Source organism: Harpia harpyja, chromosome 6, assembly GCF_026419915.1.
Source record: "Harpia harpyja isolate bHarHar1 chromosome 6, bHarHar1 primary haplotype, whole genome shotgun sequence".
NCBI lineage: Eukaryota > Metazoa > Chordata > Aves > Accipitriformes > Accipitridae > Harpia > Harpia harpyja.
Genome location: NC_068945.1, coordinates 10,218,536 through 10,246,258, shown reverse-complemented (window position 1 = coordinate 10,246,258; position 27,723 = coordinate 10,218,536). Strand labels below are relative to the sequence as shown.

The 27,723-nt window shown below is 39.2% G+C and overlaps 3 protein-coding genes across 11 annotated transcripts in view; 2 read left to right on the top strand and 1 right to left on the bottom strand.

Annotated features, from left to right (window-relative positions):
* The window catches only part of IRAG2 (inositol 1,4,5-triphosphate receptor associated 2), a 40,544-nt gene extending 39,720 nt beyond the window's left edge, over nt 1-824 (top strand). For both annotated transcript variants that reach the window (XM_052788785.1, XM_052788786.1), the window contains one exon: nt 125-824. In XM_052788785.1, the coding sequence (XP_052644745.1) occupies nt 125-368 (244 nt within the window). In that variant the 3' untranslated portion in view covers nt 369-824. The remainder of the gene's footprint in view (nt 1-124) is intronic.
* Nucleotides 511-25,513, bottom strand: DNAI7 (dynein axonemal intermediate chain 7). 7 transcript variants are annotated; one of them, XM_052788787.1, is made up of 15 exons: nt 25,436-25,467; nt 20,732-20,813; nt 19,081-19,172; nt 17,739-17,840; nt 14,738-14,875; nt 12,660-12,806; nt 11,398-11,501; nt 9,652-9,931; nt 7,833-7,935; nt 5,370-5,536; nt 4,254-4,398; nt 3,244-3,458; nt 2,390-2,557; nt 2,044-2,157; nt 511-1,105 (listed from the first exon to the last, which is right to left on the bottom strand). In XM_052788787.1, the coding sequence occupies exons 1-15, from the start codon at nt 25,436-25,438 to the stop codon at nt 836-838; spliced, it is 2,130 nt and encodes a 709-aa protein (XP_052644747.1). In that variant the 5' UTR covers nt 25,439-25,467; the 3' UTR covers nt 511-835. The 7 variants fall into 7 exon arrangements, with proteins under 7 accessions (XP_052644747.1, XP_052644749.1, XP_052644748.1 ...); XM_052788789.1 differs by lacking the exon at nt 25,436-25,467 and adding an exon at nt 21,600-21,974; XM_052788788.1 differs by lacking the exon at nt 2,044-2,157.
* A 24-nt stretch (nt 25,514-25,537) lies between these two features.
* On the top strand, nt 25,538-26,913 carry ETFRF1 (electron transfer flavoprotein regulatory factor 1). 2 transcript variants are annotated; one of them, XR_008235459.1, is made up of 2 exons: nt 25,538-25,622; nt 26,597-26,913. XR_008235459.1 is itself a non-coding variant. In XM_052788805.1 (2 exons), exons 1-2 carry the CDS (start codon nt 26,455-26,457, stop codon nt 26,810-26,812), a joined length of 261 nt encoding a protein of 86 aa, XP_052644765.1. In that variant the 5' UTR covers nt 25,861-26,454; the 3' UTR covers nt 26,813-26,913. The 2 variants fall into 2 exon arrangements, 1 of the variants encoding a protein (XP_052644765.1); XM_052788805.1 differs by lacking the exon at nt 25,538-25,622 and adding an exon at nt 25,861-26,499.
* Nucleotides 26,914-27,723: the final 810 nt, after the last annotated feature.

Genomic DNA, 27,723 nt, shown 5'->3' with positions numbered 1-27,723 from the left:
GTATGTTTGCTTGTGGGGTCTGGTTTGCTTTAGGGTTTTTTGGGGTGAGGGAGGGGGGTGGGAAGATGGCTTCCAAGTTTTAAAGAAAAACTGAACCACTCTTATGACTTACTCTTCTGTGCAGATGCAATTTAATATCATCGTGGGTATCCCATTTCAAGACTTCCTTTTCCAATGCTAACAAAACTCTCTGGGTTTCCGTTTCCATCCTGGTACTGCTTGCTGCTCTTACAAGCTTCATCACTGGGCTGTCTCTTCAAAGACCAGCAGATGCAGCACCTGTAGGAACTGGGGACTCCTGGACTTCACTACAGCAACTGTTGTGGCCATATACAGGACTTCAACACAACGGACCACCCCCAGTATAACAAAGGTTCTGACTTTTGTAGTTATACTTCCAAGTTCTGGATGACAGTATGAGAAGCTGGGATAGTATATTTAAGGTTATATGTTTGGGTTTGTTTTGTTGGGTTGTGGGTGTTTTTTTGGGAGATGTTTTTTTTTGTTTGGTTGGTTTTTTTAAAGCATGACTTGAAATTGAAATTTTTTTTCTTCCTGTTCTGACAAAAGTCATCTTTACGAGTACATAAAAGTGTCTCAGTTCTGTTCATGTTTACAATAAAACAGTAATTCTGAAGACAGCTAACAATAAATATGACTAAGTGGTCTAGCCACAAGAGGATAAAGAAAATATTTTGCTTTAACAGAAATAAAATGTTTGCATTTTAGTCACTGAAGCTATTCCAGTGATTTGAATAGAAAAGGATTCAAGACTTGAAATGTAACTTTATTGAAATCTTTTGATAATAAAGTTTTAAAGGAAAGCATGCAGTATTTAAGAGTATGTTAAAACTCTTGTAGCAAGGAGTAGCTGATATACAACATCAATAAACAGGAAGTTAGTTGTTTCTACTTTATCAATTGCTTCTTTGCTGGCAAAGTCCTTAAGCATATGGTAGAGTGTGGAGTGAAATTCAGAATCTTCTTCTAGCTCTTCTGAAAAAGCTTCACTGGTTTCAGTGATCTTGAGCTTTTGTGCTTTCTGACCATTAAACATATAAAGAGACCAGTCTTTGACAGAATCTGCTTTAAGATGCTCACTTACCTGTTGCAGAAAAAAATGTGCTGTAAGATGAAGCCCATGACGGACAGAGTGTAAGTTCTAGTATGAAATTCTAAATTCTAGTATACTCATGAGTCTAATACAGAAACAAAACTAAGGCCCTGCTTTGAACCCTTAAAATAATATTAGTTCTCCGTGCCTAAGAGACTATGTACCAGGTACTGTATCAACACCAAAATCTTCCATCTAGTTTGCCTCTGTAAAATGCAAGGTTTGGCGACTCCTGTGGAAAGAGCAGCTAGGTGCAATAGGCATCATTTGTTTTAGTTCTTGCTCCTGGGATTAAGTATTAGGCTAAATATTTGTATGTAGCATGCATTTAACTCAAGAGAATGGGAGAGCTGCTCGAGATTTCAACAGTATGGTATGTTCTGTATCTACAACCACAACTGGGAGTATTTTTCTGTCTGTCTGGGAGAAGTTTTAACCACATGTGTTTTAGTTCACAGATGGAAACAAATCAATGCTTAAGTTGCTTATTCCCTCCTTTACAGTATGGAACAAATGAAACCCACTATGGATAAGAAGAAATTTCCAGATATTAAATATAAAACTGGCAGATCAGATTGCTATTCGGAGGAACCCTACAGTAGGACACTTCATGAAAATCAGCATCCAGCTATATCATCCCAGCTTTGGCTAAAGCCTCAAGAGCTGACCTATCAGTTATATAGCCTAGCACATTAGCAAGTGTCTTTGAGATGTGTGTCCTATTAGAGCTCTCACAAATGCATGAGCTGTGAAGCAGTGGAGAAGCAGGCTCTGAAGTTTTACTGACACACACTGAAAGCTGCTGTGTAGGCAGGGGTTGAAGACAATGTTTGAGATGAATGTGACTTATACAAGTTAATTGTTTCTGTCCCTTTAACTGTGATAGAGTTGTATGCTGGTTTTCTCAAGTTTAGTCTAAATCCACAGACCTTGAACACTACTTGCTCTTGACCTGCTTCTAGATTCCACTTGCTCCAGGCAAAAGCAAAAGCAGATGCAACCAGTGCCATCTGTTGATAGGCCCTAACTTCTGCTAGGGGAGCCTGTAATGCAAAAGTACAAGTTAGAAAAAAATATATATCATTCAGTCTAATGCCCTGTGTTATACAAATGTAAGAAAAAGCTTGCTTTAACTGGAATCCCCTGGCTAAGCTGGCAGAACACTTGCATGCTTGCCCTTTGAGTCTGCACAACAGGTCTTCATACAAGATGTTACCTAAGCGAAAAATAGGTGGAAAAAAAAAAAACAGGAAAACCATTCACTCTTGTACTTACCTTCTTGTTCACAGAGACATACTTGTGAGAATATGCTCCTGGGAAAATATTCACACCAGCTTTTTTCAAAACTGCTCTTAGGTCAACTGGACTTAGCCATTTTCCTGTGACATAGGAAAGGACATCCTTCTCTTCCACCACTACTGAAGACAACATACACTGATTACCCTGTTGTACAAACCAGTGAAAGCAACTTACTGGTCATGAAAGCTATTTTCTGCTTCAGGTGTTAAGTATTAGTATCTTTGCTATTCTGGACATTGCATACATTATCTACCACTCTGGGCTGTAAACTTTCATTCACATATCTTGAAGAAAGCCACATTTCAGAAATGACACCTGGTCTACTGGCCCATGCTTATACTGACTCTTTGAAAATCATGTCCGTTACTGAACTGATTTATACAGCAATGAGCATATGGATGACCATGCGTAACAAACCTTTAGAAGGAACAAGCAGCACTAGTAGTTAGTAGGTTGCTTGAAATGCTTTTATTTCTCTTGGTATAGGTGGGAGGAGAGAGGAACAATTCTTAAGTCTCTAGCTGGTGAAACAGTCTTGAATTCAGCAAGGTAGTAGTATCAATATCAAAGCACTTACTGGAACTTTGCAGAACAATCACACAGATGCTTTCTTCTGACCAGTTCACAGAAAATAACTGAAATTAAATCACCAGTACTGTTCCTTACAGGGCTTGGAAAGGAAGAGATCCTCCCTCATTTTCACCAGTACAAAGTGAAATTCAAATTGCTCTTGTGGAAGCACCCCAAGTTCTTAATAAGGGACACTGTAATAATTCTGTATTTTTTAAAAACATCTGACAAAGTTTTATAAAAAAAATTACTTACAGTACCTTAATTTGTATCTGAATTGTTGCAAAGACTGTAGTAACTATAAGTAGTGCTTCATCCATGCCTGTAGGTTGCAATTCCCATGCCTGATATGGCATGTTGAGATGAGCATCCTGGAGAAGTGCTATTGTATAAAAGGCACGCATCTCAAAGGTGATACTCTTGGCTTGTCTTTCATACGTTATGTTGCTGATGCCATCAGTTCTCCACTGTTGGCCTTTACAAAAGGGATGCAAAAATACAAAGATGTATATGTGAAGCTTCTGCTTGTGATTGATACATGCTGGGGAAGAATTAGTTAGCAAAGGCATCCTAGATTAACAAATATTCACAGTTAAGATAAAATATCAGGCACAAAATAAAGATAATTCATTTAAGACCAAAACTTCCCAATTTTAATTGTCTTTAAGTACAAGATTGGGCTAATTTTGACAGGAAAGCTTCTCCTTAATCTCAAAAGAAACACAAATACTAATGTCACTGTCATTTCTCACTTGCTATATAGCAGTCCACAAGCTCATTGTCAAGAGTAACTTCAACTATCAAACTGTTTACATTAATTAAAGAGAGTAGAACCTATTAAAAGTCAGAGGTTTGTTGTATTTATCTAATAACTAGAATATTACATTTGGTTTTTAACATTTAATTTTTACATTTTGACTTAATACTAATTAATACATGTAGTTAGGAGCTAATTTGGCTCAAAGTGGACTTTTTATATAGCTTCACCCTAGCAAAACTTGATTTGTAATGTACAGTTGTACTACTGCCCATTAAATGGTGTGTATTTTTTCCATTCATATTAAAAAGCCTCAACAAGCAGTCCATTATTAGATATGATGCAGAAGCAAAATAGAACCAAAAAACCCCAACCCCAAATGAATGAAGCCCCCAAATTATTTCTGGGCTGTGAATTGGCTGTTATCTTTACAGCTGGATTCTGGAAACAGTCAAACTCAGATATTAATTCCATTATTCAAACTTAAAATAAATTTATGTCTTAAGTTTGTACCTGCAGGATCCCATCGGGCTATCATAGGATCCTCAAAATACATCACATTGTCAGAAAGCCTAAGGGTTATCTGTATTGGTGGATGTGTGGCATCTTCAGCCTCTTCTGGGGGATAGGAGTATGCCTGCAATCCAACATCGAGTACCTTTGGCAAGATGGAAAAAGGACAGATAACATTTTTATGAGTAAAGGCAGTAGTCTACTTTTTTTATCTTCAAGTCCACCTAATCACCTGCAGAGTTTTCTAACACACCACTTCACTTACTTACTTACTTAAAATTTATTAGTATTAACGGTTTGCTAATATTGCACATTTCCAACTACACGGTTGAAGACCATATAGAAGGGTGACTACCAACAGGCCTTTGAACCCTTCATGTGCTGCCAATGGCAGTGCCACACAGTAGGCACAGTCATTTTTTAACAGATCCACAGTCTCCAAAAAAACCCCAAGAGCAGCTGAGAGGCAAAAGTAGATATAATTCCACTTTGCCGACACAGTGTCAAAGGGAACGAAAGATGTCACACATGACTGGTAATCCAGGTCTGTGTGCTCGGCTGGGAACGAAGATCCCATGCCTCTGAATCTGCCCCCAGTCCTGCTTGCTTAGTTTGTATGGGAATTTCACTTACTAAAGGTTTTCAGCTTCACAGTAAAAACTGTGATGTAGGTTAGCAATACATCGGGATCCACAAGTGGAAAAAATAGAACACTTTGGCTATAGTCTTCAAATATCTTGCAGAGCCTGGAACTGAATTGGCAGTAATTTTGTTACCATCCTTCCTTAAGTGTACCTTTCACATATGAAAAACTAAGAACTCTCTTTGCTTTTACTTTGGCCAAGAGCATTTTCCAGCACAATGATCTGTGCTAGCCATGCTAATGAGCACTGACTGAGCACACACCTCTTTAAGTGCAGGCTGATCTGTACCCTCCAGCTGCTCTGAAAATTGGCCAAGTGTAATTGAAAAATTATTTGAAAACTTGGTCCTTTAGTTTGCTGCTCAAGAAATCAGGCACACTGCATACACACAGTGGTGACACACCTCAGGAACAGCTCTTCAAGGATGACGGGGAAGAAAACTGCACACAGTGTAATCTCTTTCCGCACTTACCTCCACCATACTCCAGTCTTTGATTTGTTTGACCTGAGGTGGAAGCTGCAGTGCATCGATATGGTACACACCACCTACCGGTACAAACTGTTGCAAATCAACAATGTTTTCATCAGTTATTGCTTCTTCTTTTTCATTCATCTCTTCCTGTGTCAGCGGATGCTGAACTAAAAAATAACCAAACAACATGAGTTAACTTGGTGCTTAAACTAAGACACTGAAATTTCCCACTTCCATTATTTTTCTCTTTTGCACGAAAAGCCCATGTGCTTGAAGTGGTTTACACTCTGCAGCATTTCAGCACCATCTACTGGTGTTCCCCAAATCTTTTGACAATTCATTAAAATGTGGGGAAAGACAGACAGCTGGACAATGAAAAACACTTCTTGTTTTGGTACTGAGCTTTTTAACAGATTAATCTCTACTCTAACTTTGTAGTCAATTCAAAATGCTTTATACAGGAATAAGGTTTTACTGACAAAATGGGTCACATCATTAATCACAGAAGAATTTCACAAGTATTCAATACAGTAGATTCAGGACAGGTTTAGTAAGATTGTATTGGTATGAAAAGAAGTCAGGCAAATAAAAAGATATAAGGCACCTACAGGTCATGGGCTGAAGGTGAAAGACAGATGATATTTATGAAGAGCAAGAAGAAGGATTTAACATGAAACAAAATTTTCAGGTAACAAAGATGATTCATTTTTTTCTATGCATAATGTATGTATTAATTTAAGTTTTAATTAATTGGAAAATGTTATTAGAAGGCAACAATGCCATGGACAAAAATGTCTAGAAATATTTTCTTTAAAAAGACCAAACAAGCCCACACAAAACATTGTACCGGATGTTACAGAAGGAGGATGGAAGTTACTGTTGACAGGGATCAAGAAAAAGTGTTCAATACTGTAAAAACAGTTACTGTAAGTGCTATGAAATTTGCTTTTAGAGAGTGAGATAATCTCAAAAAATGACAAATATCTGTATAAACTGTCTTCAAGCTTTTTAAAAAACAAATGAAAAGGATGCTGGATGCTAATTTTATAATGTCAAGATTTTGTTGCATTATGCAGAGGTTTTATTGTACTGTATTCACATGAGAACATAAGGTCCTTTTGCAGTTATTCCGAGCAAAAAATTTACAGGAAGTAAAAACCATTTTACTACCAGCCACAGTGGTAGCTTGCCCTTTAACTGGCTTTTTAAAATAATAATACAAAAATATTGAAGTGTCTTCTAACCAAAATTATTCATCCTCCCAAGCTAAATTCACTTCTTAACACTGGTACAATGATGTTAAATCCAGAGAACTGCAGTAGTTCTCACTCTTCTCCTTGCTGCGTTCCTGTTTTTTTCCTCTTGTATACCCAGCTGCCTGTTTTCACTGAATTTGTGGTAACCGAGTATCCTTTCAAACTCTATTCTGAAAAGTGGTTGAATGGGTTTGCCAAACATTAGCATGCCAGCAAAAGCATAGTTTCATAAGCCTTCTCTCCTTATTAAAGGAGATAAACAAGCTTGAAGACATTCAGGTATAACTAGTACACTTCTGGGCACACACATTTCACCTAATACTACAGTAGGGATTTTCAAAGCCTTACCAAAGTAAAATAGCAAATTCCTCCAACTGAAGCCCAAGTCCTTTATATTCTCTTGAAAACCACCTTGTTTGGGTGGTCTTTAGGGTCTAGTCTCAAAACTGATGCTTGGACTGTGCTCAGCAGAAAGTGTTGTGGGCTGGAGTTTGGTTTTGGGTTTTTTTTGGTTTGAGTTTTTTGGGTTTTTTTGTTTTTTGTGGGGTTTTTTTTATTTATTTATTTTTTTTTTACAACAAGGAAAAGGCTGTATAGTTCAACTAAACTATGCTGAATAGTTTGCAGTTGTTTTATTTAAGACAGTACTACAAGAAAACTCACTCTCATTAAACCAAAGGACACTGAAGAAGTTTGTAACTTAACTTATGTAGGACAGAGTTTTACTTCCTAGAATTAGGCCCTCTTTTAGCAAAGTGTATCAGCACATATCTCGCTTTAAGCACACATTTAAGTAATACTCAGTAATACCTACACTACCTGAGTGCCTACCATTACATGCAGTTGAATCATTTTTTTTCTGAGGAAGTCAATCTCACCAGGCAGCCTGGCAGAGTCACAAAGATTGTGTGTCTCACCCACAAACATACATAAACATATGCATAATAATACACAAATATACATAAACAGAAATAATAAATAAATTAAGTGTGGGGACAAAATCCATTTTCCTATCTGTCCTATTTTCTCCCTGCATTTAACAATCATTAATAGAAATGTCAATAAAACTCAAGTGTTATCAAAACATCAATATATTTATAAACTTTGTTCCATGCACACAGATCTATATCACAATGTTTCCATATATAAAACAAAATATTTAAAATAAGTACTTTTGTAATGCTGCACATAAAACCTAACCAAATACCTTGTGACGATATGTCCAAGATTTCTGATTTCTTCTCAATTTCCTCCTCTGTCTCATTTATATCAGCTATGCTATTGCTGTTTTCTTTGAATGAGACAGCACTCTATATAAAAAGCAAAAGACATTTTTTCATTAGTCAAAGACAGACACAATAAAGAAGAGGGTATCGCCTCCTTCACAGAGGCCCAAGGAGAAAAGTACAGTCCCACTCCTCCAGCAAAATTTGCACCAATCTTGTTACAGATATATAGAGATAAACATAAAATAGTTACTTCATTTCCACAGCAAATCCCATCTCGAGCTCCCCAAGTACCATACAAGCACTTAACCTTTTTAGCAGTGTGTGCACTCAATAATTATGTTTATGCTGACTTTACAGCTAGAAGACTGACACAAAGAAAACTAAAGCCAATGTTGAATCCAAAGCCATGCTGAAACTCTGCCAGAACCCCCACCTGCAGTCTTAGCCTGTGCCTTGCCCATTATATTTATTCACTTTCTCACACTGTTTTCTATTTTCAAAACATTAGCCTAGATTTCCAGCCAAATTTCCAACCCAGATACAAATTCATCCCTGTCATAGCAGACTCCTCTGGAAGCACAGCAGTAGACAAATGGCAGATCAGTGTATGAGCCATCCATTAGGAGGCACAGGCACCTCCTGTGCCCTGTGCTGTGCCTGCCAGTGCATGGGAAGAAGTGCACATCTCCTGAAACAGGACAGAAAGTGAGCGGAAAGAGGTGTTTAAGCACATAAACGTGGCGGAACTCAAGGCAGAGCCAGACAGGAGGAGGGACTACAGTCCCTGAGAGAAATTGAGTCTTCAGAGGGAACAGGAAAATTCACAAAACTGGACTGAGAGGAAGAGAGTAAGACCTGGAAAAGAAAAAGTGAAGGAATGAAATGAGGAGCTTGAAGAAAGTCTAAAAAATATAGGTGAAAACTGCCAAAAGACAAGATTTGTCACGCAAAAAAAGAAAAAAGGAACCAAGAAAAATGGCATTTCAGGCACTGACTCACTACAAGGCATCAGGGACTGAAAAGGAAAAAGGCCAAGATTGTTGCTCCAAACATATTAAGAAGGCATAAAACACGATGGTTTACAGTTATTTGTGCAGAAATTTTAGATAAGAGAACCCAAGTCATTTATCTGCAGGTCACAGATGATACCGAAAGTGAAAAACCCAAACCCAGTAAGAAGAATACAAAACCAACCAACCATCACAACCCCCAAAGCCAACATACTCCATCGAGAAGTGTTGATGAAGGGAATCCAGCAAACAGACGCAGTATTGGGAAAGCCATCTAGTGGCAAAGGCTTCAGCACACAGACACGGAGCAACGACGTAACTGCACGACCAAGACATGCTGAACTGAATCCTATTCTGCATGCTGAAAATTCTCCTAATATTGGATTCCTACAGTGATTTTATGGGGCTGTCAGTTTCTCAGAAGCAGAATATATGTCACAGATTTATGGAAATATCTTACAACAATGGCACCTAACATTCCTCACGGCTTGATCCTACTCTTAAACTGTCAACCGAATGCCAACTCACACATGCCAACTGCCCAGCAACTACCACATCCTGTCCAAATGTCCCTTTCAACCTTCTGTACAATGATCTTTGGTCATCCATCTTTCCAATCCCTTGAGAAGATCTGTGACACAGTATTAACACAAGTTGCCTTTTTCTATAAAACGTTTAGGAACCTGGCTCTCAGACACAGGACACATTAAGAAGCTCTTACACTGTGACTAGGCCTCGAGTAACGGCAGCATTGTAGAACACCCTTTTGTGAGATTTTTTTAACTACCTTTCTCCCATCAGAACACATTTCTTCTTCAGTGAGCATGCTGGGCTCTTCTCTGGCTTTCTTTTCCTCTTCTTCTGGTTCTTCTACATTGTCTTTTGAATGCTGAGTTAACTCTTTGCTACCTAAGACTTCCAATCTCGGCACACTCTGACACTGCAGCCAAAGTGGAGATACATGGTCGTAATAAGTATGCAATATACGAACAGCAACACTGCTCATAGCCAGTGACTTTGGAAGATCAAACCCATGCTGTGCATCACAAAACACGTGATTTTTTAACCTGTAAATAACAGTTAAAAAAAAAAAAACAACATTCCCTAGTAAGATTGGCAGCGCACACTTTTATGTTTCTTCATAAGTATTCAAATTGATGTTCTACACTAAAAGTCACCTAAATTCTCTTTTGTCGCATGGCACAGTCTAAGAAATAGAGTGGGATGTCACGACACCCTTCCTGTCTTGTACTGACAGCTGTCTGTAAGCCCCTCCAGAAAAGCTGTAACTGCATTAAGGAGATCAGGAGCTGCAAAAATAACGGTCCTGATAGGATGACAGTGAGGCAGAATCAGACAGCAGCTCTTTTACATAGTATTTTCCTGGTAAAACTGACTAATTTAATGAGCAAATCCTACACAAGTGAAGTCACCAGCTGTCTGTGTTACATCAGTCTCAGCATCTTCCACATAAAACCCGAAGAGATACACAGATACAAAAGTAATTTTGATAATCAACAGTATTACACAGCCACCAATCCTTGTGACAGTGTAGGAAACAGGCTAAGAGCAGGCACAGAAGGCCAACTTGCATCAAATCAATTATCTAACCTGTGAACTTGGATTCTTTCATCAGACATGGAAGTTCGTTGCTCATTACAATTCCTGCCTAACCAAAGCCAGAACAATTCAAATAACACCTATTTTCAGATAAGATCAGCTGGTCACAAGTTCTAAAAATCTTCTAGTAAAGCAACACTTATTTTTTAATTCTTCGCTGAAAATTTTAAGTGCATCTCTAAGCTGACCAAAAGGCTTTAACACTAACCCAGACAGGCTCTTCCTGCAGGTCAGTCTGACATTGCTCAGCACCTAGCCTTCTAGTTATCTTAGCAAAGGCTACAGCAACAGGTCCTTAGTCAAGGCAAAGTCCTTTTACCAATTTATTCCTCGTATTTGCAGAGTGGGAGTAGGAAGTCTGCTCAAAAATCTTGTTTTGAAAAAATATATCAGTTAAACGGTAATCTAATAAAAAAAAAAAATCTTAGATTCAGAACCCACTATGGAGGTTATTTGCATCCCAGGCTCTAGAATCTTTTCTCTAACAGAGAACTGAGCACAAAGCATTATGCACCACTTTGCAAGCAACTGTTAACAGCTTAGAAACTATTTAATGCATCAGCAAGAAACACTACTTCCAGAGGAATTTCAATTCTCTGCATGAGTTTTATTGTTTTCCTTTAAAAATTGTTCTGGCAGTAATAGGGTTCTACTGTAGCATTTTAAGAAACAAATTTTATATATATTTATATGTACATACATATATAAAACACTCCTGTTTCTTTAATAAAACTCTGATGTAACCAGTACCTTCCTTAGCAACAGGTTGGTATGAAATCCATCAGCTGGGAGTCTGTAGAATGAATGCTATTCAACATGAAAAAGATTATGAGAAACTGGTTTGTGGTGTTTACTCAACTTGGGTAGAAAAGGGCAGGCCTCATTTCAGATTAAGAATTTCAGTATGCTGTACCTTACTTTCTTCTTCAGATTGGCCCAAATGCAGAAAGTAACATTTTTGTCCTTTATGACTGCCTGCATATTTCCCATTTCAGAATCTTCATACATATTAGCTGTCTACAAATAAAAAAGCTGATTGAATCATGTTTTCTTCTTATTTATATCACTTTGGTTTACTTACACTTACACTTGAATAAATAATTGAAAGACACATAGGAATAAAAATACACCAGACCAAGCTCAGGTATCATGTATTTATGTACTAGAACATGAGAGTTATAAACTCCAATCTGTTAAAATTTGAACTATGTTCTTTTGCTTCCTCTGACTTCATCAATTCTGTCAAATATGGGACCTTGCATTATCGCCTTCAATGGTACTGTCTATATCTCCCTTAATCTTTTGCCCTCAAAAATACTTCTCAGGACAAGTTTTTTTAAAAAAAAAAAAAAAAAAAGACTTACTGAGCAATAAAGCACTCCTGTCCCACAGTCACTGCACAGATTATTTTATAATTTTGTCAATATAAAACTTGTGAAATGATAATTACATTAGGAGTTTAATTCTAAACTCAGTAAAGACAATCAAGAACTTAACATTTCTTAATTTGCAGAGCATTTTGACTGTGAACATACAACCGGTTCACTATTTCTTTTACTCCGTTTCCTTTTTTGCTTCCTCTAGCAATACTTTTGCTAAACATACTTATATATATGATTAACATACTTAAAATCAGAAGCAAGATCACTATCTATACATGCAACCCAGAAAACTGATTCCCAAGTACATTTTCATTTTCTTGTTTAAATACTCTTTACTCTTCCCAAGATCCTAGTTTAAAAAATATTTTAGTCATATGCACTTGTATTAATGTGTACAAGCTAACCTTATGATCTGCTTTTCACATCTGCAATTTTTTGTAAAGTCAACTAGCTTTAATTTAAATCACTGAGACAAAATAGGAAACAAATTTCATACAGCGCCCCTTGTTTTCAACATCTCCAAACCTCACAAAATTTCACAGTAATTTAATCTTAAATGTCTTAATGATGGGAATTTCCACTGTAAAGCTTAGATTTTCAGGGGTTTTGAAGAATTACAAGTCTGGTATCTGCTATACACATGATTTGGAAACTCAAATGCTAAATCTGGAAACTCAAATACTAATCTCTGTGACAATTTAAGAACAAACAAAACCAGCCATCACAAGACACTTGTAGCTAACCTTATGTGCATTGCGCATGTTACAGTTTCAAAGTAGTAAATGTTACTTACTTTAAGCAGGTGTTCTGTTGCTCCATTGTACTTCTGATGAAGCAGATTCTGCAATTCCAGAATAGACTCCTGGTACTGGACTGTTTCTTTTTCTGTTATCTCACTTGGTGGTGTGTCCAATAAAAGAAACTGCAACTTCTCAATTAACTAAAAGACATTATATATGGGAAAAGTATCTTTGTTTTGATACCACCCTTAAATACTGTGTGTTCTGTCATAAAAAGAGGCAAACTGGCTTCCTTTGTACCCAAACACGTCTTGGTCACAGATATAATCTTTTTCTATACTATCTCTAGAAATTGTGCTAAGCCACCGATAGACAGTCAGCCATGCAAAGTGCTGGAAATCCCAGGGTCAATTCTGCCTTCCTTCATTCCTCTAGTCCAATTCCTTCATTCCTTAACCTGTGGGCTGTGAAATGTTAGCGTGTGAAACGGATCATTTATTGAACCGGATTGGTCATATGAAGAAACCTTTCGGTCAAAAATCAGTTTTAATGAAAAACTTACAGCTTTATTTTGAAACCATTATTTTCTATAGTAATAATCTCAACTATGAAATCTTAAAAATAATTAAAAAAAAAAACAATAGAAAGACATACAGCAATTATGTTTTAATCTTCAGAACAATCCTTAGCATGAAGTTTGGAACTCCGTTGTAACATTGTTTTCTTCCACTACATGCTAGTATCTTAACATCTAAATGCTTTTATAGAACTAAAAAATTCCTAGCTGGCCAAAGTGACCTGCAGCACTGAGACGAACGGAGGATCAGACTGTGTTTTATGCCTCCCTTCTAGACTTGCCAGGTTCTTCTTCCTCCTAGCCTGTGGAATTGCTGTGCAACTGCTCACTAAAGGTGTGGCAAAGCAGCAGCAGAATTGTGACTACTACAGTCTTTTTTATATTGCACCTTTAACGTGGTCTACCTCGACAGTGAGGTGGTGGTCCCTGTCAAGCTCTGAACTGCTGATCTACATGATCTCACAGTCCAGAGGGTTTAACAGTTTATGCTAAAAACATGTAGAACAGGAAAGAAATGCTCAAGTGTTTTAGACCAAGAGAAGACAGACAATCTTTTTGACATCAACTTGCATTTCCAGTGGGGGCAAAACAAAAATGCCTATCTTCTAGTATCACATAATACTCTATTTAGCCTACAGTGCAAGGTAGTATACTTTTACAGGACCTGAAGTAGCTGTAACTGCTTCAGTGTTGGATAGGAAATGTATAGCAGGGAGGAGGAAGCGTGTTTGTGGGAAAGACATAACAGCAGGGAGAAGAGTGGTGAGAACGAATGGAAGTGGGCAATTGCCAGGCTTTTTGCTTGGGTTGCAGTGTAGAAGAGAAAGGGAGGAGCTATCTGTTGAAATTCTTGGAAAGGATTAGCACATTCCCTGCTGGCTCAGAAAAAGGCAGTATGTGGAAGGTGAAAATTGCTGCACCCAGCAAGCATTGCAAGAGAGGAAACCTGACACTCAGAACCAAACCAGCCCAATGAAATTTGTATTACACATGCGACTTTCACCCCCAATTTCTGGAAGACCCCATTTAACTTTCTGAAAAACACTGTAAGTTAGCATAAATGAAAATAAAATCCTAAATTTACAGAGCAGCCACAAATTGCTTAAAATTGCTTCACAAGCCATCAATGGTTGGTGGATTGCATTTTGGGAACTCCTGCTCTTAACATAACACTTCACTGGCTCTAAGTGTTACCCAATAAGGCTGCTGTCCACTGAAGCACCTATACATGACATGAGCTTATATGTTCAGGCTCAAGACTGTTTAAAAGGTACATAGCAGGTAAGATGGATGTTGGAATAATAGAGCTCAGCGTAGAAGCATTACATACAAATCCCTTAAATGCACTGCATATTTAAAGTCAACAGTCATCTTCTTTAGTGTTAACAATAAATCTGTAATTAAAACAATGTAAAAACTGAAGAAAAACTTCTGGGTTTGGAAGGTTATAGTCAATTTCAGTCATGTGGCTGAAAAAAAAAAAGGAAGGGGGAGGGGGCTGTTAAGGATATGTTCTGTTAAGCTTAAACTGAAAAATACCATTTTAACACTTACATTTAGCACCTGTTCCCCCTTCTCCATCACAAGTTGAACGTCCTCATTTTGATCGTCACGCCATAAGCTCATGAAAGTATTTATTTCCTGCAGTACAGTTGGGTCAGGACTTCCATCACAACTGAGGTAATGCTCCCACTACAGAAAATGTTCAAAGAAAAGTAGATACAGCATGTGGTGCAAATGACTATCATTATTACAAGAAAAAAGGAGGATTCTGAAAGACAAATATATTATAGTGATACATTCATACCTGCATCTAAACAGGACTGTAACACCACCTGGCTTATCATTATGTCAGAAAAAAATGGTTTACTTTGATATTATTGTGCTAAGATACTTCTGCCCACCTAACATTTGCTGTTCATACTTACTCACTTATCAGTGGTTTCTGTTCTGCTAGGCAGAGCTTGCATGTCTACAAAAGCAATGAATTCAGTACCTGCCACAAATGAAGGGCTGAAAGAATAAATGACTGAGAACATAAATGAGGAAGTGGTGCAGGTGGAAGAGGCAGATGGTTCTCAAACCAGATACTGCCAACAAAACTGAAAATTCCTATGCTGGCAATAAAGCTGCTTAAGAGCTTTCTACTCCAACATGTTTATTCCTCCTTTCTCTGCCTCTGCTGCTACAGAAACTTCTGGTAGGAATATGAAACCCTAGATCTTTTTTTTTTTTTTTTTTAAATAATTTTATATTCAAATCAATTACCAGTCATTTGGGGGGGGGGGGGCGAATCAGTGACAGGCTAAACCCACTTAACTCTACACGAGCCTAACATTGGCTCATGGGATCAATTTATCACCTATAACGTAATTTTTTTCATCCATATAGTAAGATATTAAGGAAACACTACCTCTCTGTTTACTGTGAAGATTAATAACACACTGTTACTGAAGATTGCATTACAATGTAAAAATGGGTATTTTAAAGCAAAAGTGCTTGTATAATTGCATTTGCAACCACTTCCATAACCATTTCCACTGACTTCAAAAAAAGCAGTAATAGGTGAGTGCTCAGTACACTGGAAATCCTGTATAAAAGATTGATCAGTCTTCAGTAATTAAAACATCTGATTTCTGTTTTTTTTTTGTTTGGTTTTTTTTTACACATCTTTGCACTTAAAAAAGTGCTTCAGTTTCATCTTCAGAAAAACACATCCTTAAAAATAACAGCACTTGTTCTTTGAGAAAAAGGATAAATTTCATGGTAATTTGTAAATGTATCTGTTAATCTGAACTGAAATTGCTCAGAAATGGATGTGGAAACTCAGCATTGCATTTGGTATTATATGTTTCTTTTGCCCTAAATATTCTTAACAACAGACTCATACAAACTCTGGCATTTCCCATAATCTATCAGTATTTTACATGAAGATTTATTTTTAAAGAATAGTTCTATTTTGCCATTATTTTTCAAAATGAAAAAAATCTTGTGTTTCTCCTTCCAAGAAATACTCTTCAGAAACATCCATAAACACCAACTTTCCCCTTTCAAAACGACCAACAGATTCTCTTGTTCACAAGGATAATAAGGTTAGAGCTTGCCAGTAACTGAAAAAGGTAATAAAAATCATCCAAAAGTGTAAAGACATAACTGTGAAGTTATCATGCTGCACCCTTGTGGCAACGACGGGTACAGGCACACCGGGCTACGCCGGGCAGAGCATAACCAGCAAGCCCAGGACTGTTCCCTGTGCAGGGCTCCTGAGGCCACCCCTGCAGCGCTGCACCCAGCTTTGCAGTACAGGAGAAAGAGGGGTAAACTGGAGGGCCCAGATGAGGGACATTAAGATGGTTAGGGTACTGGAGAAAAAGACACGTGAGGAAAGGCTGAGCTTTGTTAGCCTGGAGAGGACTAATGTATGCAATCTGCCAGTACCTAGAGAGGGGTCATAGAGAACACAGAGGCAAACTTTCCTCAGAGGCGCACAGGAATGATGCGTACTGACAATTAGGCAATGATCACAAGCTGTAACAAGGGAAATGCCAACTGCATTTAAAGAAAAGTTGTTACGAGAGTGGTAAAGCAGTCAAAAAGGTTGCTCAGACATGCTGTAGTATCCCCATCCCTAGAAATTTTCAAAACCCAACTGAGCACCTTGATCTAACTTCAGAGTTTGCCCTGCTTTGTGCAGGAGGCTGAACTACGTGAATTTCAGAAGTCCCTTCTAACGTGATTTATCCTACGATTCTAAATTTGTTCTGCAGAGGCTTTACAAAGGATTAAGCAATATACAAGACAAAGAGAAAATCCTTGTGTCCACAAGTCTATTTAAGCTTACCTGGAACCAAACTGACCAAATCTCATATCAGACTGTTACCAAATGATGTTTCTGCAAGCTGGACTCACAAGAGTGAAATGTTCTACTAGTGTATTTCCATACCTTGCTATTTAAAATTTAACTTTACAGGTATATAGTACTATTGGGTGATGATTCAGCCACCCATGTGTCACCCTAAACTGCAGACATTAACTCTTAGCTGCATTTTCATGTATTTCCAGCCCTGATATCTGACCTAGATTTGTGCCATGCCCTTCAAAGTTTTGGCCAACCTCTTTCCAAATTATGACCAGTGATATCCAGGAACCCGTGGAACAAATGTTGTCAATTGTCTCAAATTCTACAAAAATATTTTAAGCCCTGGTAGAGCTCTTTTGTGGAATGCTTAAAAGTAGAATGAATTAAACAAATAGAAAAGGAAGGACAAATACCAGAACATCTGAAACTACAATTCCTCTTGACTGCTGTGGTAAGCTGTGGGGCCCTAATACTTTGATCACCCAGACAGGCTCCTCTTTGCCCATGTTTCATTTCTGTGTACACGAAAGTATAGAAGATAGAAGAGAGTGGGCATGGCAAGTTACTACCTTGAGATGGAACTTGAAAGAAGTTCAGAAAATGGAAGCTCCTGGATCCTGTAATGGAGACATAGCCTAACGTCTCTTCCTTGTTGAACCTCTACGACCCTGGGCAGATTTTGGAAAGAAAGCTTACCTTTCCATATGCTCTATAATCCGTTTTCCACTGCTGTGCAGACAAAAACTTCTGTTCCAGTGAATGAAGTTCTGCTAGTTCAGACTCCCTTCGTTCTTGATCCTGTTAAAAAATATCTCTCTCTCTCTCTCTCTCAAACAGAGGACTTAAATACTTGGTTTACTTCTTAAAATCATTTTATATCAAAGAAAAAAATTTGGGATATTTGAATGAGTTATCACTTAAACAAATCCAAGCACTGATAACTTGCGTTTTTACGAAACACTTGAGAAGACTGCAGTAGTTCGCAATATGTTATTGTCATCACATTAGTTGCTGCGCCATATGATAAACATAATGTGTCATATGATTGTTAACCTCTCACTTGAATGGTTTCCATATCATCATCCTGGAACTAGCTCTAATGAGAGCTGCTAAAAAATGTAAGCATATGTTGGAAAAATGTGTGCAAGATTATTCTATTTTTTTCCTTATAATTTCTATTATTTTAAATTACTTTTCTCCCTAGGGAAAAAAAATCGTCTGTGAAGGACAAGAGGCACAGGCAAGAGTGATTTTTTCAGGGGGAGGAGGAAAAGGAAAAAATATTTTTTTGTTGTAAATGGTTTTTTTTGAAAACACAAAAATATTTAGATGTTACCAATCAGTTTTTGTTCTGAATTCCAGTCTTCTCAGAAAAATAAATATATATTCTAATACAGACACAGATATATATACATATACACACACAAATCAATATATCTGCCCTAACATGTAACCACTTAGAGAATTTATACCAAAATTTTCTTGCCGCAGCTGTGCCAAATGTAATTATGGGGAACACAAAAAATATAGCTAATTGAAAGTATAGTGGAAATGGAAAAAAAAAAAAAAAAAAAGAAAAAAAAGAGGTATTTATTCAAACTGGAGTATATATATTGCAAAAGTTAATGTATTTAACCACAGAATCTCTATGTATCAAAACCAGGCAAGACTATCTCGTCTCAGGGAATTTTTCTGAATCAAAGCAACACTAAGCCAAACATTTGCTTAGTGAAAGAATACTATAGAAAAAAAATTCAGCAGCATTTCCCTTGACTGTGTATGCATTATGTTTTATTACTAATCCAGCTCACTACCTTCTCAATTTGTGGGATTTTAAATGAGTACCTTTCAGTGGCTTGGCCAGATTTTTCATGATTAATTTTAATCTAGTGATGCTAGAAAATTTCGTCTATATTGTTCCCAACACTAAGGACATAAGGAAATTAATTTCTATTCTCATACTAAATTACTAATGTTTTACAGACCTTGTCAAAAGTTTAGAAATAGGATTAGATTTTTTCAGTAAGTACAAACTAACTTTTGCCTCAAGCTTTTCCATCTGTTCTTGTTCAGTTCTCTCCTTTTCACGTCTTGCTGCTTCTTCTTGTTGAGCTTGAAATTGGGCTTCCTCTGAAGATTGGGAAATATACCAAGAGCATAATTATATTTTGCTTAATAAAACCAGACAAATTATTTTGTTATTAGCTGTAATGACGAAACAACCATAGTAATGAGCAACACAATCGTGTATCTTCTATCACACAGAAATCTTCCAAATGAGCCAAATTAATTTGAATCATAGTACTAAAACACACTATCTATGGCGCTGCCTCTATCAGCCTGTGACAATACAAGTGGAGACAAGGATCAGCAAGCCCTCTTTTTCCCCTCAGGAACAGCAGCAGGAGCGCCCTCTCCTTTTATCTACAGCTTCGACAAACCCAGGTTCTTAATCCAAACTCTATGCTGAAATTGCGTGGTTCAGTCCCAAGTTACTCTTCTCCTTTCCTACAACCTTTGGCTTCCTACAACTTCAATGTTACAGCTGTTTGTTCATTGAAAACCTCTTCAGGATCAGTTACTCCTGATCACAGTTTTAGCTTTTCTTTGCTGCCATAGGGACTAGAAAATTAGAGAAGATGTGAAAACTGAAATTCATTTCAACCTCTACACCTTCAGCCTAGGCTAGCACAGCCTATGCATCAATACAGATGTTCCCTAGCAGTGGCTTGAATGTCACTGCCTACACATAACATAAATCACTTCAAGTATATCTGTGTTGCACAGAGGCAAGAGCAAGGGCAGTTCCCAAATCTGCCCATACTCACCTGAGCTGCTATGCCCATCCACAAAAGTTAGTAGTGATTAGTAGTCACTTATTATTACTAGCAGTCATAACATGCCCAAGCCCCCACCAGGTTGGATTGATGGCAGAAAGGGAAGCAGAAGAGATGGATCTGACATTCAGACAGGGGTAGCAGGTTTTGATACTAAACTGCAGAAGCAGACACATTCAGATGGTGAGGACAGACAAGTCATGCAACTGGGATTTCATTTTAAGGGATACAGTGATATACAATAGAAAGATCTTGAAGAAGTGGGTGGAGAATCAGTCACTCAGTAGAGACAAGAAGCCCAAGCAAACTACACTTTAATCTATCCTAGTTTGTAGTCACTTTAGCTGCTACCCGTTCAGAATACCAGCCAGCCCCCTGTCAACAGAAGTATTCTGTTTGCCTTCTCTGGAAAGAGTCCTTTTCAGATAATTTCTCTTGACTACTGATAACATGGCCTGGGGCGGAGGGGGCGCGGGGCGCAGCAAGGAGTGGAAGAAATGCAATGTTTTGTGCTTTTCTAACTTGCTGAGAATATTTCAAAAGGTAATGGTAAGGGGGGGGGGGGGGGGGGGGGGGCGGCGGAATCCAATTCTTCCAGCTGTCCTCCTTCCCAAGTTCCTAACCACAGTAAAAATAACTAGAGAAAAGAGTATGGCTCTATATAGAAAAGTGAGATGTGATAACAAGTAACACAGAATTTGGCCCACACAAGGAAAGAGGGAGGAATCACCTGTGTTTGTGAAATAGAGAGAGATATTGATGCACATATAATTTAGAAAATTATTTTCTATCTATTTATTTAAAATAAGTGATTTGTGCCACCATATTCCCTATAAATGAAGTGCACAGTACCTTCCTCTTTCAGCCTCCTTTCTTCTTCTTCTTTCTGTAATCTCAGTTGTTCAGCTTTGCTGACTTTCTTTTTGCCACTGGACTTAATGTTGCAATAAATTAAAGGAAAATAAATGTCAATATTATTTTAATACATTTTGGGAGGTATTTGCTCTTTATAACTTTGCCCTTCTAATGCGATCCCTGAATTAAGATTTTAGACTCCCTACACAGTCAATGAAGCCTCCAGAACATCAATACACATCCTGGACTCAATTTTCTTCTCATTTTCATGATGCAATATACGCTCTTACAATTAATATATTATTCTATGCTAGACATTCCTGAACACAGCCACAATATTAAAATCTCTTTTTTTAATGTAGAAATTGAATAACAGGTAGATCTGCTAAAAAAGTAGAAGTTACAACTTCAAATGTTTCAGGAAACACTGGGAGACATATTTTGGGCAAGTCTGGCGTTTCAAAGCATCTAATTCACAAGACAACTAACAAAGAGTTCTCTTTTCTGTCATAAAATCCTAACTGCAACTCAAGACAGTTAACTATATTTTAAATTTGGGTTTCTCAGAAATTATCTTCCTTTGTCAGTCCTTTGTGGTCTGGGTATACACTTTAAAAAAGCAAAAGACAAGGTAAGTAACACACAAAATCTACTGTCGTGTAACAGATTAACCAAAATAGAACACTTATTTTTGTCCTGCAATTCATAGATTCCTCACTGATGATACACATAAAAATTTGATAATTGGATCTGCGCACATGAGGCCATGTTGTCTTCAAGAGGCTTGAACAGCTAGGATGTGGAAAGCATAATTCTCTTTGGATTTGAAGATGTTTGCTAATGACCCCTCACTTTTTTTCCTCACCAGCAAAAAGGAAGATTCTTGGATGGGTTTTTATTTTTTATTATCATTTTGTTTGGGCTTTGTGTTCATTTGTTTTTTGTGTTGACACAGTCTTGGGATGCTCAATCAAACATGTAGGATCAGCACTGTCACTACAAAACAGCACTTCAAACAGACACAGAGAAGGAAAATACTGATTTCCTGTTAATGCAGTAGCAAACGCAGCCTAAGGTTGCAGTCCCCACCAAGCACATAGTTACTAAGGACTAAATTATCTTTACTCAGTTTTATTCAGTGTTTACACAGGTAACACTGCCATTGTATTGCACGTATAATGCACTTGCAGTCAATGTGCCTTGACTCCATCTGGGGTTGATGGAATGACACCAGGGAGGAATACTGTTCCTGAAGGCAGATGCTGCAAAGACAACACCTGAATACAATAAATTAAAAAAAAAAAAGGGGGGGGGGAGAAAGATGGGCCAGGAAGTAAATCGAAACAAATTCGTGGAGCTTGTAAAAACAAGGAGGGTGATTTTGTACTGAACTGCAAAATTAATTCACAGCCAACATTATTGCTCATGATTGAGACAGATAAGGCTATTTTTTTTGTACACATGAGAAAACAAACCATGATATTTTGCATAGGCTCCAGCATACGTAGAAAACAAAAGAGTGACAGCAGCCTAAACTAAGGTTGAAAGCGAAGGTATGGATGAATGACAAAAGACATCAAGGAAAACAAATTACTTGCATTTGGTGGTAAACAATGGTATTCTACCACTGACACACAAACGAAAGACAATTAAATCAAATGTTTACTTTTTTAAAACATGGAAAATAGGGAATGTAAATGGTTTAGAGCACGAGGCAATGCAAAAAGAGGAGACACATCCTCTACCTAGGCATCTAACCTGGATGTTGCACATCAGAGTGCTGAATCCCAAGTCCTCATGCCATCACTGGTGAGAGACAAGGGCTTACAAGGATTCAGTCAGGTAAGGTAAAACGACTAAAACGGAACAAGTTTCATCCACAGTGTCAGCAAGAGAATATAATTGGACAGTATCACAATGTAAATAAGTACTAAGGATCAAAGGTATCTGTTAGGAAGCCAATCCTCCTCTTCTGCAGAGAAATGGGTACAGAATGGTACCAAACCAGCACATTAGCATAGTGCCCATCTTGCAGAGGTGTAAAGAAGGCAATAAAGAAAGAGGTCCAACAAAGCTGACAGAGAGAGACGACAAAAGAGGACTTAAGTCCATACAGTTGCAAAAGAACACGATGGTATTATGAAGTCTTCCCATCCACTCCACCCAAGTATTCCTAATAATTTGGTAAATATTGTTACAAGTAATCCAATTGATAGGGAACGTAGTAGAAATCATCAAGGAGAACCTTTGCCATTCATCACACAAAAAGCGTGTCACAAATACCGTTATTTCACATTTTGATTCTGACTAGAGTATTTTCAGATATAACAAACTACTTGGAAAGCTATTCACTTTATACTACTTTGCATGATAATAAATATATAAATAAATATAACTTTTAATACAAAGGTTATCATGAAGCTTGAACAAAAACAATGGTGAAAGTTTAGTGCCAACAAGAAACATACACCCACCAGAGTTAGCGTGCATCTTATGACATTTGTTACCAAAGCCTTTATTTGCAACATTCTCCTAGAACAGTCAGTAAAAACCACAATTCTACCCATTAAGTTTTCAGGGAAGAAACAGTTCCTTCTAGTTTCAAAAAAAAATTAAAAAAAAAAAAAAAAAATCTTTGATTACTTTTCTTCCAGTGAAAATGGAAAATCTGCTTGTTTCAAGTGTTTATAATCACTTTTTAGTCAAATTCTTTTCACATTTTTATGACTTAACATAGTACTGACAAAATTGAGATGCACAGTCCTCCAAGGAATACATTTGAATGTGTTCTTTTTGGGGGGGAAGCGTGGATAATTTCATTATCACTGAATTAAGAACAATCCACGGGACGAATTTATGCAATCCAGTTTCCCATGGACTTCTGTCTGTTGTCCCCCCTACCCATCATGTTCTGTGTCCAGCCTGTGGCTCAAAGCCAGGATGCTGGCTCTCTGCCTGGACATCTGCTACCAGGGAAAACACACAGCAGCTGCGCTCGCCACCTTCTCTCTAGTAGTTCTGCAGGAACACGACTCAGCCTCCTTGCAAAAGGCACATAAGCTTAGTGTCCTGGAGATGCCTGTTCCTCTTTCAAATTTGACTGAGCCTAACCAACTGGCTCAGAGAAAATACAGATTAAAAAATGAAATTAAAAAAAAACAACACCTTTTTTCTTTTTAAAATGCACATTTGCATACTATTAAGGTGTCACAAGACCTTTATTATGACAGATCCTCTTAAAAATATTGTTTTTTAGACATTAAGTCCAGAAGTAACTGATGCTTACTTTAATTTTAGCATTAAGTGCTTTGTAATTTTACTCATATAATTTCCAAAATAACAGAATTGTGCTGGCACGCTATCTAAATGAACACTGCAAGGGTCAAAACGCTGTATGTGAACTAGAGCATATTTCTGCCTACCTACCTTTTTCTTCTTCTTTGGACCCTAGAAGATTGGGGGGGAAAAAAAAGGGGGGGGGGTTAAGTGAGCATCAGAGAACAGGGTACCAAGTATAAAGGAATAATTAGAAGATACAACTATTCTGTAAAATTAGATGAGATTAACTATTGAAAAATTATAATGGCAATAATTTCAATATTGCAGAAAATTAGCCACTAACACAGGACTCCGGACCATCATAATTTATCAGGCTAGATTACACTTACGGTTATAGAACTGTATCTACTTATTCCCACTGTTAAAAAATGTATGTACATCAAATACGTAATTTAGTCCAAGACATAATTTAGTCAAAAAATGTTTTGAGTGTTTTCTGAACTCATCAACTGATACTGTTTGCTATTGCTAATAACACTAAATTACATCGTGCGATGGATGACCTAGAAGAACACAGAATCACTGAGTCTTTTTTCATTCACGGGGAAACTGCACGTGAAGTGAAGCAATATAATTAGGGGACTTCTCCAAACGACTACAGGTAATAAGAACGGATTCTGGAAAGCCAAACACCTAACAGCGAACCCCTTGTTTGACTGACCAAACCACTACCTTTTCCGTGCAACGTCTGAATATTGCCACGTGAATTTACATAACTTCGGCGTGATTAATCACCCACAGGAGAACGTTCCCTGGCGGGTGGAGGAAGGGGAAGGAGGAGAAGACGGGCTGTGCACAGGCACGCAGAGCGGTTCCGACAACCAAGTTCTGGTTACCTCCCGGCGGGGTTTCACGCCGAGCGGCCATGGCTACAAACGGCGGCACAAGTTAGACGGGGGGCTGCAGAAAAGCCGGCGTGCCCTTCAGGTGATTTTTTTCAGTCTTAAATCCTTTTTCCCCCCCCATACCGGTACCTCAGCAGCCGACGTGGACGGCTCCGGTCCAAGCCCTACCCGCCTCACCACCCCACCGGCGTCCCAAGGCGCCCGTTACCGCTGCTCTCGCCTTCCCTCTTCGCCTGCAGCAGCCCAAAGCCCTGCGCCCACCCCGGCACCAGCAAACCGCCCACCGCCCACCGCCCGGGCCGCTGCCTCAGCTGAGGGCGCGGGGGCAGCCCCGCCGCGGACCCCAGCGCACCGCGCCCTCGCGGCCGGTGCCGGCAGACCGCTCACCCGGGCCCGGCGGCGACAGCAGCGGCAGCCGCCGCCCCGGCCTGCCCCGCCGCGGGCGCGGGCCCCGGCCCCCGGCCCGAACCGCCGTAACGGGGAGACACCGCGGCCCCGCCGCCGGCCCGGCTCTCACCATGGCGCCTCCGCCGCGTCGCCCAGGCGACCGGCCCCTCCCCGCGCGCGCTCCCCGCCGCCGATGGCGCACTTCCTCCCACCGGAGGCGCCGCCCTGCGGCCGCCCGCCCGCCCGGCAGAAGGGCGGTGCCTCCCGTTACGGCGCTGCCGTAAAGCGGCGCCGGCGAGCTTTACGGCGCGGAGCTGGTAAGACCCCGACCTCCTTCTCCCCCAGCCCCGCGGGCCCGGCCGGGGCGGGAGGCGAGGCGGGGGGGTGCGGGTTCGTGTGAGACCGGGCGCCGGAGGCACAGGGCAAGGCGACAGGCACCGGCCCCCCGCAGGCCAAGGAGGGGGAGGCGGCAGGCCGAGGGGACGGGCCCCGGCCCCGCCGCCCCCGGAGGGCAGCCGCTTCCCGCGGCGCCGGCGGCTGGACTCTATTCCAGCTGCTTTCATGTACAAAAGCGGTTTACTTCCTTGCTCGCGCTTTTTTTTATTTATTTATTTTTACGTTACGTTTTGCCAGTATGCACTGGCCTCAACTCGTAGTGCAGTTAAAGGATTTTTAAAAAGCCAAATTTATGAACGCAAAAGTTGCAGAAATTCCTAGGTTTTTATACAGATACATACACACCTGTATATATAGATATAGATGTTTCTTTAGCAGACTACAGATAAAGCAGCTGCCCGGCTAGCAGCCAGGCAGAGAAGGGCAAGCAGCTGACCAAGAGCACAAAGATAAACGAGTGTAACAGTAGTTGAAGGTTTTGGGAAGTTTCCTGTTTTCCATTTGCGATGACAGGTGGAAGGGAAGAGAAAGAGAGGCTGAGAGCAGAAGAGACAGAGTAGAACCAGAAAATAACAGAGTTAGAGCAAACCAGGCTCAGTGAGGGAAAGGAGTCTGGTTAGAAACTGTGCAGTTCCTGTGGCGGATGAGGCTGGGGTTGACTCACTCCCGTGGAAGGCTAATGTCAAACTGATTATTCTTCAGGTAAAAAAAAAAAAAATCAGACGGGAATAAAGAGTTCACTGAAATGTGAGAATGGCCAATTCTTTAAGAGGTGAAGTGTTGAATCTATACAAAAATGTAAGTGTCTTAAATGCCACGAGCACTTTCCTTAACCAGACAAAACCCCTTCACTGTGCACCCAATTTATAAAAAAAATTTTTTTTTTTTCTTCAAGCTGCTGTACCTTGGAAGGGAGTATCCCAAAGGAGCAGACTACTTTAGAAGCCGTTTGAAAGCAGCTTTTCTAAAAAATAAAGATGTGAAAGATCCTGAAAAAATTAAGCAACTAATTGCACGAGGAGAATTTGTTATAAAAGAGTTGGAGGCTTTGTACTTTCTCAGGAAATACAGAGCTCTGAAACAGCGCTACTACAGTGACGACAATCAGTAACTGGTGCTAATGACTTTGCATGTAATGATACAAATCCATAAACAATAAAAGAGCTGTAACCTCAAAAGACACGAAACGTAAATCCTTCCAACCCATCTAAAGTTGCTTCCCTTTAAGTAGTTGCTTGAAGGATTTGGGTTTTGTAGTGTGTGGGCAATATGTTTTTCTCAACTACTTTTGACCTCCTTGAACTAAAAACTTAATGTATGAAACAATTTTGCAGGAAGTAGTGGTAACATAATTCTGTTCTGTTTCCTGTCGATACACACGTTGAACAGATAGCTCTTCTTGCCCAATAGCTGTGTGTTTGAATGCCGATTCAAGGTGCTGCACTTCTCTTGTTACTTTGAAGGTTAATCTGATTGAAAGTCTTCCACATTTAATGATTCATTTCCACTGTAGATGAGCACCTTCTCAAAAGTAAATTCTTAAAGATTTTAACTACATCTGCTTAACGTGCAAGAGTCACGTTGGCAGGCTGGCAGAGGCGCTGCCTTACTGTGTTAGGAAGAAGACTACAGGGTCAGGAAAGGGGGGAATTTGAACAACAGTGGTTTAAGCACTTAGACCCTGAAGACAGTTCCTGCTACTGCTGGTTTCTGATGTCGTGGAACTGCTGTAGCAGGAATATAGAACTTGATCCTTTCCCCTGGAAGAGAAGTTTGACTGTGGATGCTTGCTCCATGCCTGACTCTTAATTCTGTAGACCTTGGCTCAAGTAGCACAAACTTGTGTGAGAACTGATACTCTGTACATACTAGGGTTGGTTGGTGTTTCTGCCCCCCCCCCCCCCCCCCCCCAAGAACTAAATAACACTGGAGATAGAACAGTGATCAGGACACACATGCAATTCAGGGGATACTCCATTACAGAGATGAGGCACTGAAATTCTTGGAGAGGAAAAGGAAACT